Genomic DNA, 18,948 nt, shown 5'->3' with positions numbered 1-18,948 from the left:
ATGTAGTCAACAACCAAAGTAATTTGATCTGTTGTGATATCTCATATTTGATTTCTCCTTGATTACTGTATGTATCCCAAGATATATTGCTTCCTTTTCACCAGAAGGTGGACAGCCTCTCACGGGAGATAATATCTGACCATGAATTACAAGACACGGAGAAGAAAATGACTGAGATAATTCAATGAAGATATCTGAGATTGCAATGAAAAAAAGATTAATTTTTAAAATTTCAATTTTATTAAATGTTTTAAGAAAAAGAAATGGCTTGTTACTAGTTTTGTGTTATATGGATATCTTTCTTCCCATTTCATAACCCTTTCTAAATGTTTCTTGGGGAAGAATGATGGTTTGGTTCACAACAGGTAAGTAAAAAAATCCAAGACCTACTACTCCAATCGCTTTAGAGAGCCCCTTCTCACCTGAATAGTTTGGGTATGGATAAGGATTAGAGGACAGACCTACACAGGTGATGTACATAGTAGGCATCTGCTGCAGACCAACCTAGCAAAAAGAGGAGGTAGATGAGCTGCTCTTCAGAAAGCTGGAAAATGCCTTATGATTGCAGGCCCTGGTACTTGTGAGAGTTTTGATCATGCTGGTATCTGCTTGAAGGACAGCAAGTTAAGGTCTTAAAGGAGAGCCTCCTTAGAGCACAGGAGGAGTCCATTCCAATGCAAAGCAAGTCAAGCAAATGTGGCATAAGGCCACCTTGGCTGAACACAGATCTCTTGACCAAGCTCCAACACAAAAAAGAAATACACAGAAGACAGAAGAGGGGATAAAGCACTTAAGTGGAACATAGAGACATTTCCTGAGGTAACAAGAATGGAGTCAGAAAAGCCAAAGCTCAGCTACAGTTGAAACTACAGAGGAGCGTAGAGGGCAAGAAGGAGGGCTTTTGGAAGTACATTGGCAGCAAAAGGAAACGCAAGAAAAATGTGGGTCTGCTGCTCACAGGGGCAGGGGAACAAGTGAACAGTGACATGGAAAAGACCTAGGTACTCAACGTCTTTTCTGCCTTAGTTTCCACTGAGGAATGTCACTGTGAGGCTGTTTTATATCATCTTCAAAAGGTCATGGCAACCTTGGCACCTGATGACCGGAAAAAGGCAAACATCACATCCACCTTTAGGAAGGGGAAGGAGGAGGATCCAGGGGAATACAGTCCAGTCAGTCTGTCCTCAGTGTGCGGGAAGATTATGGACCAGTTCCTTCTGGAAGACATGTCCACACATGAAGAAAAAAAAAGGTGACTGGGTTCAGCTAGCATGGACTTATCATGGAAAAATCATGCCTGATTAATCTGACTGCAGTCTCTGACAAGACGACTGGCTGTCTTTCCCTTTTATTCACCACTGGTGCGTATCTGGAGTATTGTGTCCTGTTTTTTGGCTCCCCAATTCATGAAAGACATCAACATACTGGAATGAGGTCAGTGGAAGGCCACCAAGTAGGTTAGGGGACTGGATCACATGATCTATAGCAAAAGTTGTGAAAAGAGGGTTTGTGCAGACATCAAAAAGGAAGGCTAAGGGGAGATCTTATTGCTGCTAACAACTACCTAATTGGAAGGTGTAAAGCAGAGGGAGCCAGACTCTTAGAAGCGTGCAGGGATAGGATGGGAGGCAAAAGACACAAGTTGTAACACAGAGGATTCCAGATACATATATGGAAAAAAGGTTTCCACCATGAGAGTGGCCTAACACTGGAACAGGTCTCCCGGAAAGACTGTGGAATCTCTGTCCTTGGAGATACTCAAAACTCAGCTGCACAAGATCATAGGCCACATGACTTCATTGGCACTGCTTTGATCAGGAGTTTGGACTAGTTGACCAAAGGTGTGAATCAACTTCCTTCTAATGCTAAACATGGTACTTATGATTGTCTCTTTTCAAAAAGTTAGGAGAAGCACTGATAGAAACACATGCAAAACATACATGCCCAAGAATCTTATATCTTTACTTTAGCAGCATCTAAAGGCCCCAGCATGAATCGTGCCTGTCTCAAACAAACGTGTGGGTGACAGTCACAACTTTAGAGAGACTGTGGAATTTGGACTAGTTGACCTTCCCATATCCATTCCAACCTAAATGGAATAACATTATCCAAACAAGCTACCATATAGTACCAAACCATACCTTGCAGAGATAACTGCTTAGCACAAAGCAATTACAGGATATGTCTACAAATTCATATGTAAGTGAAGGCAAGCTGAGGTGACCTGAATTGATGTGACTGTATTAACACATCACCAAGTTTTAATTAATTCTGAATAATTATGAATATAGTTCTGCCCCAGTTTCAAAACCCAGACAAATATACTTCTTTTGAGTACCTGTTCACAGTGCTGCATTGCACAAGTGAGAAATAGAGCTACACAGAAGCAAGTGTACAATGAGTACAGGAGGCTTGCATGGAGTGGTATAGTACAAGACATAGAAATTAAGATATGCAGTGTTAAAGACCCCAATCCTCTACAATATGTATTGGTCAAAAGAATAACTAGTTTTGCCAGTTTGAATATCAAAATTATTGCTTCATAAAGGGCTAAAAGTTCTCCAGAGCACTAAACACAGTATGATGCTTTCTTATATTTTGAAAATAAACCAGTAGCATCTGCTTTATACTTACACTATGCTGTTTACTTTATGTAAACACTGAATGCCAGTAACTGTTAATAAAAAGTGCAGCTATAAACACCCATTAAGAATGTATCAAAAAACTCACTGAAGGGAAAATATCTCAATGTCAAATGTCATGAGTATCTCTTAGTACACCAATAATCCAGAGTTATGATCAAACTTCTGTTTCAACTTTGTCCTTTTCAATACTTCATCATTACACATATGCATTAGATAGTAAATTAAAGTATTAATTACTGTGTCCTACCCTGCATCCTCATTATACTTTAAAACACCCTAAACCAGGGACAGTATGAAGTACGTGACCTACTTACTGCAGTTTGTCTGGCTGTTTCTCATCTCACAGAGAGAAGTTCCACAGGGATCAGGACAGGAAGTACATCTCTGATCTCCCTCCTGACAGAGGGTTTGACCTAAGGAAAACAGAAATTTACTATTCTAATTATTTACCAGACTAATAAAAATGACTAGCATGTAGCGATGAGAAAATAGAGAAATTACATTACAATGAAATCTTTCCTTTACATAGCCGATTAAGTACCCTACAGCATTTCAAGTGCAGTAAGGAAGTGTTGTAAGGAAGAAAAGCGTGCAGTGCAGTCCAGATGTCACTTTTCTTTACCCCTACGTTTAATATAAGAACTTATATCCCAGTTTCTGAATGAGAGGTATGGATGTCTGAAAGCCATTTACCACGATCCTCTGTCAGAGTATGAAAAGTCATGTAAATCAGATTTCAAAGGGAACAATAGGTCCTAGCTAGAGAATACCCTCTGGGAATTATTCTTCAGCGCCATTCAGTTGATCTGCTTCTCATTTTATGATTGTTTTGGTGGACAATAAAAACCATCCTGGAGAAAGGTCGTCAGAGCTGAAGCTTTATTGTTCTTTGGCTGGTTAACAAACAAACAACAAGAAGAAAACCCAAAAGGCTATGGTCCTAAAGATGGAATTCAGAATAACTAAAACCAGCACTTCATCAAAAAGTTTCTGAGCACATTACCTGGGTAGTTAGTTTCTCTTACAAATCCCTGGACTTCTCTCTGTCTCATAGTGATGATAGGTCCTTTCCAAACCATTAAATTCTCTCTTCCATATGACTTTTGCAAAATAATTTGATTTACTATTCTGTACACAGAGACTGAACAGTTTGGATTTTATCATCTCATCCTGTTTAAAATGGTTTATTGCAACTATTGTTTAGTGTTTGTATTGCACCATAGTCCACGAACATTAATCATTTAGTCATGGTATCCTTATATTGGGTATACAGAAGATGCTGAAGAAACATCTTGTTTCAATGACCTAGACAACAACGTTGTCCCAAAGAACTGACGATGTAGTCACATCTATTCATAATTATGTGGATTTACTTTTCTTCATACATGTTATATATTGAAGCAATAGAGGTACTTTCTTTTGCTGTAGCAATTGACTGTCTTATCTTACAGGTGCACCTGATTGCAAAATGGAACTTGAAAAGTAGGGAAAAGCTTTTGACTTCTAAAGCTATCACAAATCTTTACATTAAAATTCATTTTTAAAGTTTGCCCCAACTCCTTCTTATCCCACAGTGGAAGTGTTTCTCAGCTCTTAAAAAACCTCTGTGCTACAGTGTAGATTATTTTCATCCTAGCACAGTCAATGCTGAATTTCTATAAATACGCTCTACCTTGTCTTTCGAAGGGATCACAGAACCAGCTGTGAGTATATCTATATTAGATTTCTATTGTCACAAAATGAATGACAGCAGTAATGTTAATAGATGCCACACATTAAATTTCCTTAAGGTATGTAGCAAAGGAGACCATTTTTCTCATTCAGATGTAGATGAAGCAGTGGTCATTTGTAATCCCTATATATATACTTGTACTATAACACAAGGTACCAGTAACCTCATACAGGCAAGTGGCAAGTCACCACATCTTGACCTCAAATTTCTATGCTGATTTCACATATTTATTGTGTTTGTAACAAAACCAATATTCCAGATCACTTCAGCCCTAACTTCACTGCCTCGGCTAGACAAATTGTTTGATTTGTAGAGCAGAGCAGTCTTTGTATTAAGTGTATGTCCTGTTGCATTTTCTGTAGTTGTTGAAATCAACAACATACATAAGAAATACAAAGGACAGTTACAAACAAGAATTCTGCCTTGCTTTTACATGGACTTTGCAAGGAACTAAAGAGGAATAATCTAAATAAAGTCCAAATTCTGTCTACATATTATTATGTAAATTTAGGACGGACAGGATATGGTTGCATACAGGAAGAATTTCACTCTACATAATATTGCAAAATATTAGATAGAGTTTTTTGTACATTGAAGAATTAATAATAGGAACAAGGAAAATTTCTGTATTCAAAAGCTTTGCAGTTTAATGCTAAGCATAAAAATCTTTTAGCATATAGTGAGATCATTGACTACATAATTATCACCCCATCCTACTACTCTGCATTTAGTATCCTTGAATTTATATCTTTTCAACCTATCAAAAAAAAAGATTTTTAACTATTACTTGAACATCCACAGAGGCAAAAAGCAGTGAAAACAAAACATGTCACTGGCTTCTAGCCCAGATTATGCATCAACATTTTCAGTGAAATTCTCTTTTACTAGTGATAAACAAATTTAGGAGACTTAAGTAAGGTGAATTTTAAAAGTTGCAATGGTTGCTTATAGAATGCTCTAAATAGTTTTGTACTTTTCAGTTTATCCCATTCTCCTGCCTCATCTCTTTTTTATATTAAAAATGATAGTTTCATTATCAGCAAGAGAAACAGAGGATCATAGAATTCATAGAATAAGACTGAGGCTGGACATCAGGAAAGATGAAGAATAAAAACTGAGCATTTTGTGAGATTGCACAGTCAGAACTGGAAGAAATTTCATGCAGGGCCTTTTTGCAACGTCAACATTAATTGCAAAGAAGAATAATGGAAATTTCTGTGTTTCAACTTCTCAGGTTTTTTTTGGAATGGAGATGTTTAAATTGAAGCAGGAAGATCCTGAGAACTTAATATGAACAGAAGGGACTGAGTAGACAGGCTTGTGAAAGGATTTCCTCTAGACTGGTTTCCTGAAGAATTGACGCTTATATAATCACATTATGTATTTGCCTTATGATAACAGGTCTGCTCTACTTTAATAACTTTTGAATAGGTTGTCCTATTACCACTACATCTGACAGCACTAGAGTTTTCTAAATAAAGTGAATTACTTTAATTTCTTTTAAAAAAAGATTTGTAAGAGAAAGACATTCATAATTCTCACATTGAAGGAAAGGCTGCAATCTGAACATATACCTTACCAGAAACAAGAGAATTACATGTGAAAAATACATTCAAATGCTGAAATCATCACAACACGACATTTCTTTCTGAGTGTCAAAATGTACCACAGGACAGAAGTCTTTGGGAAACCATGTCCCAGGGCTCAAGAAACTGCCTGCTTTCCTTTTCTTTCCTACAATCCATCATGAGACAGCCATTAAGTAGCTGTGAAAACTTACATTCTCATATCTTTTCCCTTAGTCACATTAAATCATTGGTTTGCTTCTGCAAAATATCTTCTTTGATTCCCAAGTTCTGATGAAAAAAGGATTTTCATGAGAAAATTCCTCCTCAAACACCACCAATTCCTGTGATAGTAGCTTCTAATTACTGCAGACAATGTGAATGTGTATTGTATTAATTTATTTCAAGTAACAGCTGATCATGTCAGATAACCAAACACTATACTAAACGTCCATTTCTTTAACTTTTCATATTTTTAAAGGCTAATAAAACTCTGCTTACAACTTCCTGTCTGAAAGCAGACACCAACCAGCCTCAGCAAGTGTTATTTGAAAGACAAAGAAAGTAAATTTGTCAGACAGCTTTAGCCAAAGGCACTTCGGAACAAAGCACTCAATAGTAGGTTCAGTAAGAAGAGTAAAATGAGGGATATCCTTACTTTCACTGCAGTTTTCTTCATCACTTCCATCTTTACAGTCATTATCTCCATCACACTGGAATGCACTGGGAATGCACTGCCCATTTCTGCACTCCACCAGACCTTGACTATGACACGCTTGAGAGAAAAAAAAATGATATTCTGATCAACTTAGGTTAATGAAGATCTTAATTATTTTTTAACATCATCTTGAAGTTATTTTAGGAGGAGCTGATAACACTGCTTAGTACTGAAGGTCACTAGACATTTCTCATTATATGTAACCTATGTTTTCAATAGTCTACAGCTGTGCTGATCTTTAACTACAGGGTCTGAAACTATCTATGTCGGGTATTAGCAACAGGCTGAGAAGAAGATTTCCACTTTTCCAAGGAAAAAAAAAAATCATTTTTACTCATATAAAAATTGTCACCTTTTCTTTGCCCACTTACTGACATTCCTTTACTCAGATTAGGTTCTTAGATTTCAGGGAAAATTGTAGGGTAGTGGTTGCAAGGTCAAGCACTGAATAGCAGCAAGAATCAAAGCAGCATTATCACGTCTTATGAGAATGTTAGTCACATTAAAACAAGTGCCAGTTCCCCAAGACTTGATTTTGCAATCTCAGCAATATTCTAGTATAGTTATTTTGCAGATATACACCATCATCGTTAGAGCACACAGAAGTCCAGACCCTGACACAAGGTGTGATAGGTCACATACAGACACATCAGAAAGCTGTCACAAACTCAGAATGCCTACAGTTTAAGAGGTTATATACATTCATTCACAATTAACAAAAAGTTAATTTTGTAATCAACAAGAAGCTGAAACACAAGGTAATGCTGGTACTTCTCAACAATGCCAATAAATGTTTCATTTGCTGCAACTGTCTACTAGAAGGGATATTTGTCAAGTGTGAACCTCTGAAATCAAATAAGCTTATAGTTTTGCCTGACAAATAATAAGTAAGTATACTACTTATTTTATAATTTGTTTTTACTTTTTAAAGAAAGAAAAAACTAATTTAGAGATTAAGGGAACTTACAGCAATTGATTTCATCTGATTTGTCTATACAGTCATGGTCACCATCACATACCCAATCAGCTGTTATACATCTCCCATCTCCGCACTGATGATGTGTCACTGGATTACAATCTAAATAAAATGCAAATTTCAGGACAAAAAACCCAATGATAATAAGTTACCATTTGTATAATTTATGTTATTGATCAATTGTTCTGTGCCTATAAGCTAACCATTCTTACTAATGAGCCATTTGCATTAGTAAATTACAGTAAGAGATGGTATTTACATATGTTCTAAATTCTACTGCCTATATAGATAGATATGCACTCGTTCCTTCTCTCAGGTGCACAGTTGTTTCCATTTGCAAATAAACTGGTTTCTAAAATTTGTTAAGCAGATTAAAAGATCTTCTGGCTTCCAATCTCATGGAATGATTTTCAGTTAGCCAATATTTTCAGTTGCCATCAAAGAAAATCATTCTGTACATTTATCTTTTTACTAAGAAGTAAAAGAAAAAAAAGTTTCTCAATTGCCATACTTGTCACTTAATCACAAACTATGTTTTTTGCATACACTCAGAATTTTCCATAATTAACTTCTTTCTACAAAGAAACTATTCCAATCTTCGTCTTACTCTTTCTGCCTGAATGCTTCCACAAATAAAGAAAAGCGTTCTGTTGAGTAGGCTGACTTTACACCAAAATAAATAGGGAGCATAGACACAGTCCCATCTGCCAGATCTGCTATGAAACCCATTTATAGCCTGTACAAAAAAGTTAGATCTTAAATTTTACATAGAAAAAACTATCTCAAGATAGAAATGGTAGGAGTCAGATTAATGTTTAGAAAAGTCTTTAATCAAAGATGGTTCATGAAAAAAAAAACACAAAACAAGCAAAACTGACAAAAAGTAGTGAAAGATCTTAGAGTATGTTTAATTTGGAGAAGAAAATAAATCTTAGAAAAATTTGTGCCTTGATTTTCAGTTTTGAAATTCTCTGTGCTTTTCCTTAGAAAAGCAAAAGAAAACAGTGAGATATTTTAACTTGTAAAGAATTATTTTAGAGCACTTAATTTTTCTCAGGTGTAGTACCAGGAGCAAAAGTCAGAAAAAAAGCTTTCAAAGTTTTCCAAAATTTACATGTGAAGATTATTCTTTTTTATGACAAAACTTCATTTTTCTCCTACGAAAGTTAAGTGTAGGTAGAAAGACAAATATAAGGAGGCAGAACATACAAAGGCAACTGAAAAGAGAATTTGAAAGAAACAGAATTGGATCATCAAAACATATGAATTCACTATGAAGCTTATGTAAAAACTGTTCAGCTATAGCAATTAGCATCACCATTGTGTAGCTTCTTATGGTTTGCTTTAATCTCATTTAAATTCAGTCAAGTTAGCAAGAAAGCAACCATAACATCTTGAATTAGTTTAAAACAAATTGCAAATCAGAATATTTCTTCAAAATGCCACTAACTTCAAAATTTGGATTAACTCAGAACTCTCGTTTAAACCTTTTCAAATTGCACATAGAATTTGCGAGCTGTTTCTATTTTGCCCAGAAAGAATAGCAGCAGGGTATAGTACTTTTTCAGTAGTTTAAGGAAAAAGATTGCTGCCTTAGGCAATATTGCTATCTTAAAGACTTTACAAAAGCATAAAACTTTAATTTACCACAGTTCTGTTCATCGCTAAGATCTCCACAGTCATCATATCCATCACAAACAAAGGTATAATTTAGGCATTTTCCCGTGTTGCAACGAAATACATCACCACTGCAGTCTAGAAAACAAATTTTTGTAAAATGTTAACATGGCATTGGAACATTCATATAGACTATGGCTACTGGAATGTATTGACTGAAACAAGATTAGCTAAAGATACCGTACAATTTACAGGTCTGCATTAATAGTTAATGTGTACCCGTTTTTATTAGAGGCTAACATGGAAGAACAAGAAAAATCAAAAGCAATTTTTAGACGTTTTTATTCTGTACCTACCAAATGCTTTTTTGATCAATACCATGAGGAGAACATGCTCTGGTTACACACGTGGATAAAAATGTTTAATTAATTTATACACATAAAGTCCTCAAGAAAGGCTGCGAGTTTCATCGGCTAGATTACTAGGACAGTCTTGAGCATCTGATGCAGCTATTAGGTGGAACTGAAGCCTCTAACAGCAAAATCAAGATCCCCAGACCCTGTTTTTGAGCCTGCCTTTGATCTTACAATGGTTTCAAATGAGCTTTATGCAAGTTTTGAGATCAGAATTTGGCCTGATGCTGTCTCGTCAAGGAATTCTTAGCACTGTCAGCCCTAAGTGGGTTTAGCCTTTCTTCCCGTGGGTGAGGCCTTCACTAAAGCCCTGATAAATATTCTCTGAGAATATCCAAAATGCTTGAATAGTATCAGGTTCGATAAAAACATGGACTCTACACCGTAGTTAGGCAAGGTGGCAGAAGAGAAAATACTGTTGGTGGTGTCTAGTCCCATTAGTAATAACTTTTGATTATAAACACATAGTTGGGAAGTGGATGACCCAGATCCACTGCCTTCCTCTAGGCTTTTCCAAGGAGAATGCCAGGATATAGAACAGTTGGGTGGACAACCCCTTCTTCCTACTGAAGCTATGCTGCTGGAACCAAGGAGTTTCTTTGTGCCCTTTCTTCCTGGTGTATGTTGACATTTTAAATGAGCTCTGTCCTGGACTACATACAGAAAGAGCTCCAAGAGCAGGACTGGAACACGTCTTTCCTCTCACCTTTGATGCTCAACCACTAAACAACAGAATCATGCTACTGCTTGCTTCTCTCTTGGCGTGTGACTCCTGTGTTCAGGATTTCACAGTGGTGTTACTTTGAAAGAAGGGTGTCCTTCTAAGTATATTACACACTGAAAGGTGCAGCACTCTCCCAGAAGGTGCAGTTGGGTTTCCATCACTCCAGATCAATGTCAGCCAAGTGTTCAACCTCCTAGGTGACTGCTCTAAGTTTCGCTTTACTAGCCTCAACTCTAGACCTTGAACATCCATCACTTGTTACCCTTCCCCCCAGACGAATTCTACAAGTTTCCCATCATCTTAGAAAGTTCAAACAGAATTTATAGCACAACTCAAAGGACAGTGCTTCAGGACATAAAGTAAAATAATATGGCTGAGCCATGAGCTTTTTAGTCAATAGTTAATTTAGCTTTAAAAGAACAAAAGGCATGAAACAGTAAATACCAAAAACCCCAAACTAAATGAGAATATTTAAGTTCTAGTTTCATGTAAGCAGAACAATAGCCAGCTGAGAGTAAAATCCTAAACATTACTTGTTCTGAGTATGCAACAGCATAAAGTACTCTGGCAATCTTTATCCTTATTGATCAGTTTGTAACTCTGACAGCTTCTACGTTTCCATTGCTCTTCATGCAAATGAAACAAAGCTGTCTTTTTCTATGTTTTTTTCCTCTGGATAAGTTTACTGTTTAATCTCCATCCATGCCTCCATTTCAGTTTACATTCACACCTCTGTAGCTGCAGCAGTGTCCTTTAGGGTACAGCAGCTCTCAGGCCCACACAGACAGGGTAAACAAAAAGAATACAAACTTCCTTGCAAGAAAGTAAGATTCACTTGATGAAAATCTAAGAGTCTTAACATACTTTTTCTTCAAGATATTGGCAATAATATATAGTATAGGGTGGCTGATTACTTCCATCAGAATAAGATGGGCACTTTGCAGCTGCCATTTGTAAAATGCTCAACTTAAATTTTGTTAATGATGGGACAAGCCCAGTTTTCATAAAATTAAATACAAATTCCTGTTCTATACCCCACTGAACAAAAATAAAGCCCGGTCAATCTTTTGCATTCAGCAACTCTTTGATCTCTGTTCATGCATATCCTGTTTTCGCCACTTCACTTCACATGTGTTCCTCTGACCGTGAGTCACCTCAGCCCAACACTCAAAGGTGATTTTAGGAGTCCTACATTTTAAAGATGTATGTTTAAAGATATATGTGCAGACTCAATGTACAAATTCTGCCACTTCTAGGAGTAAATAAGACCTTAACTCAACACAACGCTCTGTTCTGGAGTCTGGCATGCAGTGGCACATGTGTGTAAACATTTTCTTTTGTATTTTATAAAATGGTCTTCATCTTGTTCAGGCTTTGTGAAAGAGAAGTATAACGGAGAAACTCATATAAGGAGGAAGACGAAGTGAGTGTATGTATTAGGGAAGTGTGTGTGTAAGTACAGCCAGAGGGAGGTATGAGAGCCTGTTGCATTTGGTACATTACATGTAAAACTTGCTCATCAGGATCCTTCTGACAGTTCCAAGTTTCAGTACTGATAATTTATGCCTTTGTAGATCAGCGTTACGGCTCCTTTCCTGTTCATATGCCTATGTGATAGCTAGCTGAGCTGAACTCCGACTCCTCAGCTGGCACCTTCCATTGCACAAAGTCACAGAATAAATGATATAAGCAACATGATGAAATCCTAGATAGCAGTTTTCGGCTGCAGCTGTGTAAAAAAGTGACATTGTTAAGTAAATTAAGTTATACTTTCAAAAAGAGGGATGGATTCTGCTAAAGCCTAACTATTGCCTGCATACTTATTATGGCCCATCAAAGGGAAGAAGAGAAAAAGGCATGTCAAGAGCCAAGAACAGAAAAGTGATTGCATTATGTGATCAATTTCTTGATGCAGAATACTGAAAGGAGATTCTAGGAAGAACTATTAATATGAAAAAGATTAAAACCAGAGAATTCTACACTTTCAACATTAAAACTAAGGAGGCACAGCTGTAAGATTCACTCATCTAACTTTAGACATCTACATCATTTAGTTTCTAAAGCACATAGCCCATTTAAATTATCTGCTCAAAATCAGACAAATCATGCATCAGAAGTGTCTGTTTCTCTCAGTTGATTCTCCATACAGCCAGTTTAGACATTTAGCTCAGATAAAGTTACCTGCACAGAGACAGACATCTCCCTCCCTAATGTATGTAACTTCATAACTAAAAAACAGTGACAGCTCTCCAAGTTGGTAGAATCTAAAACAAATATAAGAAGTCCTGTATTTTGGGATTGCAGATGGGGGAAGCTTCAACAGGAACCTGGACATCCCAGGATAATGTCTTTACATTTTTTAAATCTGGAATTATGAACAAACCTGATTTAGCAGAACCTTTAAGACCAAAGTTATTGAGGTGAATGGGCTTCATCTTTTGTCACTTCATCCTGCAATCGAAGGAGTTGATCACAGCATTACAAGCACCAATCAATGCACCCACCAGGTTACTGGAACTGGCGCTGACGCGGCAGACAAGCAAGCCGCACTCCTATTACTGCAGCTGCGTTTTCTTTAACAAAAATGGGGGAGGAAATGTAGAGATGGATAAAAGAAATATTAAGATTAATATGAATTAAATATGAAAGGAAATATGTGTGTGCATGAAGGCATCAGAAGCAAGAGCAGAACAAGATTTAAAGGAATGCTATATGTTAATTGCTACAGAGCACTGTAAGTGTGACTTCATTTAAATGATCAGGCAGCAAGAAGTTGACTAACAACCTGACCCAAAGATAAGGAAACAAGAATCACAGAATCATTTAGGTTGGAAAAGACCCTTAAGATCATCCAGTCCAACCGTTAACCTCGCACTGCCGAGTCCACCACTAAACCACGTCCCTAATCATCACATCTACACGTCTTTTAAATACCTCCAGGGATGGTGACTCCACCACTTCTCTGGGCAGCCTGTTCCAGTGCCTGACAAACCTTTTGGTGAAGAAATTTTTCCTAATATCCAGTCTAAACCTCCCCTGGAGCAACTTGAGGCCATTTCCCCTAGTCCTATCGCTTGTTACTTGGGAGAAGAGATTGACCTCCACCTTGCTACACCCTCCTTTCAGGTAGTTGCAGAGAGCAATAGGGTCTCCCCTCAGCCTCCTCTTCTCCAGGCTAAACAACGCCAGCTCCCTCAGCTGCTCCCCATCAGATTTGTGCTCCAGACCCTTCAACAGCTTCGTCGCTCTTTTCTGGACTCGCTCCAGCACCTCAAGGTCTTTCTCATAGTGAGGGGCCCAAAACTGAACACAGCACTCAGTGCAGAGTACAAAGGGATGATCACTTCCCTAGTCCTGCTGGCCACACTATTCCTGATACAAGCCAGGATACTATTGGCCTTCTTGGCCACCTGGGCACACTGCCAGCTCACATTCAGCCACAGCCCCAGGTCCTTTCCCGCCAGGTAGTTTTCCAGCCACTCTTCCCCAAGCCTGTAGCGTTGCATGGGGTTGTTGTGACCCAAGTGCAGGACCCAGCACTGAGCCTTGTTGAACCTCATACAGTTGGCCTCAGCCCATCGACCCAGCCTGTCCAGATCCCTCTGTAGAGCCTTCCTTCCTTCAAGCTGATCAACTTGATGTCATCTGCAGACAGATTGGTGTCGTCTGCAAACTTACTGAGGGTGCACTCGATCCCAAAGATCAAGAACAACCCTGGAGACACAAGGAAAGCAAATAAATGTAAGTCTCAAGAATATTTTCCAAAAAATACTCAATCTATAAGACTGTAAAATGCTTGTCGGAAGAGTAAATCATCACTACCAACGAAAAAGAAACCAAGACATTATGAGGACACAAAAGCCAGTGTTTTTCACTGTCAAAAACAAGTCATTCTGGCCAGACCACTTATGTACACACTGGTGTGAGGCAATTAAATCAATGAGATTGAGTGCAAGTGAGTGAAATAAGTTTTGTTTAGGATACATACAGCCTTTCTTCTCAATAAGGTCACCCATTAAGTTTTTTTACATTAATTTCCTACAGAAACAATGATTAGTTTGAATTGTTTGATTTTCAAACAAAGCATAAAGTTAAATCATTTATACCAGGTTGTTGTACATACTATATCGCAATTTGTAAAGTTCAAAAGTTTACTGGAATTATTTAGCAGCAGTTTCACCTTCCCCATTCTCAGATCAGGAAATGTTAACAGTAGTCATGCTTAGGTCACAAATACAAAATGTTGATATTCAAATCCAAACAAACAAGAATATTTTAATTAAAATTGTAAATAAAATTTTAAAAACAATCTTCTAGATATTGTTTTCAAAAATCCTATGTTTCTGTTTAAGGCATCCAATTACACTGGCAGGCTTAAGTCTTTTGAATCTAAATCCATCAAATACCCTTACAGAGATACAATTAGTTACACTTTGCAGAATCCTATTTTGAAATTCTATAAAATGCTTTAACTATCTAGACGAAAAAATACGTTATCTTTTAGCTTTCTGAAGTTTAAGTGCCACTGCCTAGACACACTGAGGACTAATTTTATTCTGAGAATCACCGAACAGTTGAGGGTGGAAGGCACCTCTGGAGGCCATCTCATCCAACCCCTCTGCTCAAGTAGGGCCACCGAGAGTCAGTTACCCAGGACTGTGTCGAGATGGCTTTTCAGTATCTCCAAGGATGGAGTCTCCACAACCTCTCTGGGCAACCTGTGCCAGTGCTTGCTCACCCCCATTGTAAAAAAAAAAAAATAATTCCTGATGTTTGAGAGAAACCTCCAGTGTTCCAGTTTGGCTCTTGTCCTGTCACCAGGCACCAATGAGAACAGCCTGTCTCCATCTTCTTTACACCCTCCTCTTTAGGCATTTATATACATTGACAGGATGCTCCCTCAGCCTTCTATAGTCTAAACAGTCCCAGCTTTTTCAGTCTTTCCTCATAGGACAGATGCTCCAGTCTTAACATCTTTGTGGCCCTTTGCTGGACTCTCTCCAGTATGTCCAGGTCTCTCTAGTAGTGAAAAGCCCAGAACTGGTCATAGTACTCCAGGTATGGCCACATCAGTGCTGAGTAGAGAGGAAGGATTCTAATGCAGACCAGGATACCATTCGCCTTCTTTGTGGCAAGGGCACATTGCTGGCTCATCTTCAACTTGGTGTGCACCAGTAATCCCAGGTCTTTTTCTGCCAAGCTGCTTTCCAGCTGGGCAGCCCCCAGCATATACTGGTGCATGGGGTTGTTCCTCCCCAGGTGGAGAACTTTGCACTTCTCCTAGTTGAAGTTCATGAGGTTCCTGTCAGCCCATTTCTCCCACCTATTGAGGTCCCTCTGGATGGCAGCATGACCCTTTGGTGTGACAGCCACTCCTCCCAGTTTGGTGTCATCATCAAACTTGCTGAGGGTGCCCTCTGCCCCATCATCCAGGTCATTAACAAAGATGTTGAATGCATTTGGACTCAGTATTGACCCTGGGGTACATTGCTAGTCACTGGCCTTCAAACTGACTTCATGGCTCTGATCACCAACCTCTGGGCCTAACCATTCATCCAGTTTTCAATCCAACTCAATTTTCAATCCATCTCATTAAGATATATCAGAATGAAATTAATAACTGTGACTTCAATACAGTGTACAGCTGAAAGAAATCTATTTCTCCCCCCAAAATGAATTATTGGCACCATTACTGTCATCCCTGAGAAACCTATCTGTTTGCATGCAGTTCTATGTTATGTTACAGCTTTTACAGAGTTAGAGGAGGCAGAGCAAGAATTCAATAAGGAGTGAACCTAAAGCACATCAGAGCACATCAGAGACTGAAACTCATCTGGAAAGGGCAGGAAACAAACACATGGACAGTGCTCCACACTGACAGAGAAACTGCCCAGGGGCAAAAGAACACATAACAGAATTTGCTGAGAAAAAGAAAGTGCATGAGTTGACTGAAACCAAGCCTAAAGACCCAACCTTCAAGGCCACAGTCAGCAAAGGCAGTTTTATTTGTAAATCCTTTTCATTTCTATTCCGCCTTATCAAGTTTCTTTCAGTTTTCTCTTTTAAAGGGTTAATTTTTTCTTTTACATTTTAATAAAAGCTTGGCCTTTTGAGTTTAAAAGCCTTTTAATCTCATTTGGGAAGTAACTGTAATGAAAAGATTCTCCTCACAGCTCTGACTGCATCATGGAGATTGTGGAGAGGTCTCAAGAGGTCTCTTCACAAGACTCCAGCAGTAGAAATACTTGCCTTTCTGTGTAATTTTTGCTCCTAAATGATGTACTGCTACATAAGTTAGTTTGTTTGCTAGAACAAAGAGTCCAAATATTTTTCTCCATCTATGTTGCCCACACTCTTTGTTTACAATTCTCATGCTGACAAAACTGCTCCCCAGCAATCAATGGAGCAGAAATTAGGCTAGAAGTGAGCCATATGTTTATATCTAGTTATCCTCTTCAATGCATTAATGCTGTTTACTTGCAGCTAAATCTGCTGCTATTGTTTCATATACTCCATTCCCCCCATCCTCAAGGTTAACAAAAAAAAAATGGAACAGAAATTCCATGCTAGATAAAACTTTCCTATGAGCGAATATAGTTTGGACTTGATAAGAAGGGAACAACATTTCCATGTGTTGTTCTGGGTCCCATTAAACACTGTAAAGCTATGTGTAGGCACTAGCAGTCAGAGTTCAGTTTATACAAAATAGAACAAAGCATAAAAATTCAAAAATCTATTTTCTTTCTCAAATATTGCTAAATATTGCCAAATATTTAATAATTATATGGTGAATAGCAACTAAATTTTAGGGAGTACTGAATATTTTAATTACTATGGAAAAGTCAGTCACTGTGAAAGTTATTACTGAACTACCTGGAAACTGAACTGAAGCACCTTATGAATAAGCCCAGGATAAGACTTACATTTGATAGCATATACTTTGATTGAAGAAGTGTTTTAAGAATTAAAAAAATCAATCATTTAATAAATTTAATTATGAATTCATTATGAAATTATAACCTTCAGTTATCTGTAATGATCCCTAGAGGAATAAGGCAGACTCTTCAAACTACTCATACACTTAAAACTTGCACACTTTGGTTGGACTTGGAAGAAAATCTATTTTTAGGGTTAATAGTAATTTTTGCCATTTATTTTTCATTAATGCAAGTTTAGTAGTTTTACTTTTTTCTTAATAGAAGAAGAAACCTCTTCATTCCAATGAGATTAATGAGTTTTCACATATGGCTGTGTCATTTGTCAGAAAAGGGGACATGAACTGTCAGGATGCCCAAAGGTCTCTTCTTCGTAGCACTCAGAAGAGGGAAGATAATGAAAATCAAACCAAATATCCCAAACTGATGCACCTTTAAAAGTTTGTTTATCTTAAACCAGGAATAAAACACTGCTGTGCAAAATCCATAAATTTAGGGTTATTACTTGGCAATGAAAATAACTAATACAAGGTAAGAGTAAGGTTGTCCTGAGTGTCTTAATAGTGTATTTCCATGCCTTAATAAGTTTTGGTAAAAATGTTCCTCTAATCGTCAGCTGATGAGGTGAGCTGATCCAGAGCCGGCCCGATCCACAGTGGAGTGGCAGATCTTGGCACACAGTGGGGTTTCCTGAGGCAGGGAAACACCAGGGGAGTGGAGAGACCTGCCAGGAGCCAGTAGCTCTCGTGGGAGAAAGGAGATGCTGATTGAGGCCTGGGTGTTGGCAGAGCAACCACAGCCACCCCTACACCTATAAAAAGCCGCCTAGGGAGCATGAACGACCAGAGTGTGGCACAGCAGTTTGCACGGCAGCGTGTCATCACCCTACCAACTCAAGAGGTGAGCTAAATTGATGGTCATCACCCTCTCAGAAGGAGCTTAGCTACAGTATCCTTCTGGCAGAATGCTATGCACTTGCCAGAATGGATGTGGCAACCCAGGCAGAGCACCCATGAAAACATACAGCCGTCCAGGCCTCAGGCTGCAGAGCATGCCAGAACCTTTGCCTGGTAACAAATGACTGTAGTGAGAACAGCTGTGTGAGGTGTGACCACGTGGATGATCCGCTCAGCTTGGTGGCAGAGCTACGAGAGGAAGTAGGAACGTTAAGGAGCATCAGGCCATGCTCTGCCATCCCTGAGACAGAAACAGGAACAGCCACCACAAAAAAAAAAAAAAAGATACAGGGGATCCTGTATCCTCCCCTTGCCAGGCAGAAGGCAGTAGCTTAAAGGAAAGGAGTGAATGGAGGTAAGTCCACGCTCAGGGCGGCAGGCAAACCTGCTCCTTGCCCACCTCACCTTCCCAAGTGCCTCTGTACAACAGGTATGAGGCTCTGGATGTGGAAGGCTAGTCAATGGATGATGATGGTCCATCTACACCAGTGGTGTTGCCAAGGTCAGAAAGGCCTACCCCCCATATCATGGCCACCTCCACGAGGCAGAAAAGACAGGTTATAGTTGTAGGTGACTCCCTTCTGAGGGGAATAGAGGTTCCAATATGCTGGACAGACCTTCCTCTTAGGGAAGTCTGCTGCCTCCCTGGAGCCCAGGTTAAGGACAT

General features: G+C 38.6%; 1 protein-coding gene across 1 annotated transcript in view; it reads right to left on the bottom strand.

The window, feature by feature from the left end:
- The window catches only part of CORIN (corin, serine peptidase), a gene marked incomplete at its 5' end in the record, with an annotated part of 51,770 nt that extends 42,379 nt beyond the window's left edge, over positions 1-9,391 (bottom strand). Inside the window, 4 exons of the mRNA XM_009697273.1 lie at positions 2,960-3,058; positions 6,601-6,717; positions 7,628-7,738; positions 9,284-9,391. Of these exons, the coding sequence (XP_009695575.1) occupies positions 2,960-3,058; positions 6,601-6,717; positions 7,628-7,738; positions 9,284-9,391 (435 nt within the window). The remainder of the gene's footprint in view (positions 1-2,959; positions 3,059-6,600; positions 6,718-7,627; positions 7,739-9,283) is intronic.
- Between the last annotated feature and the right edge of the window lie 9,557 nt (positions 9,392-18,948).

The sequence above is a fragment of the Cariama cristata genome, unplaced genomic scaffold (genome assembly GCF_000690535.1).
Source record: "Cariama cristata isolate BGI_N322 unplaced genomic scaffold, ASM69053v1 scaffold4553, whole genome shotgun sequence".
In the NCBI taxonomy this organism is placed as follows: Eukaryota; Metazoa; Chordata; class Aves; order Cariamiformes; family Cariamidae; genus Cariama; species Cariama cristata.
The sequence above is the reverse complement of the archived record's forward strand: the minus strand, read 5'-3'. Positions and strand labels throughout refer to the sequence as shown.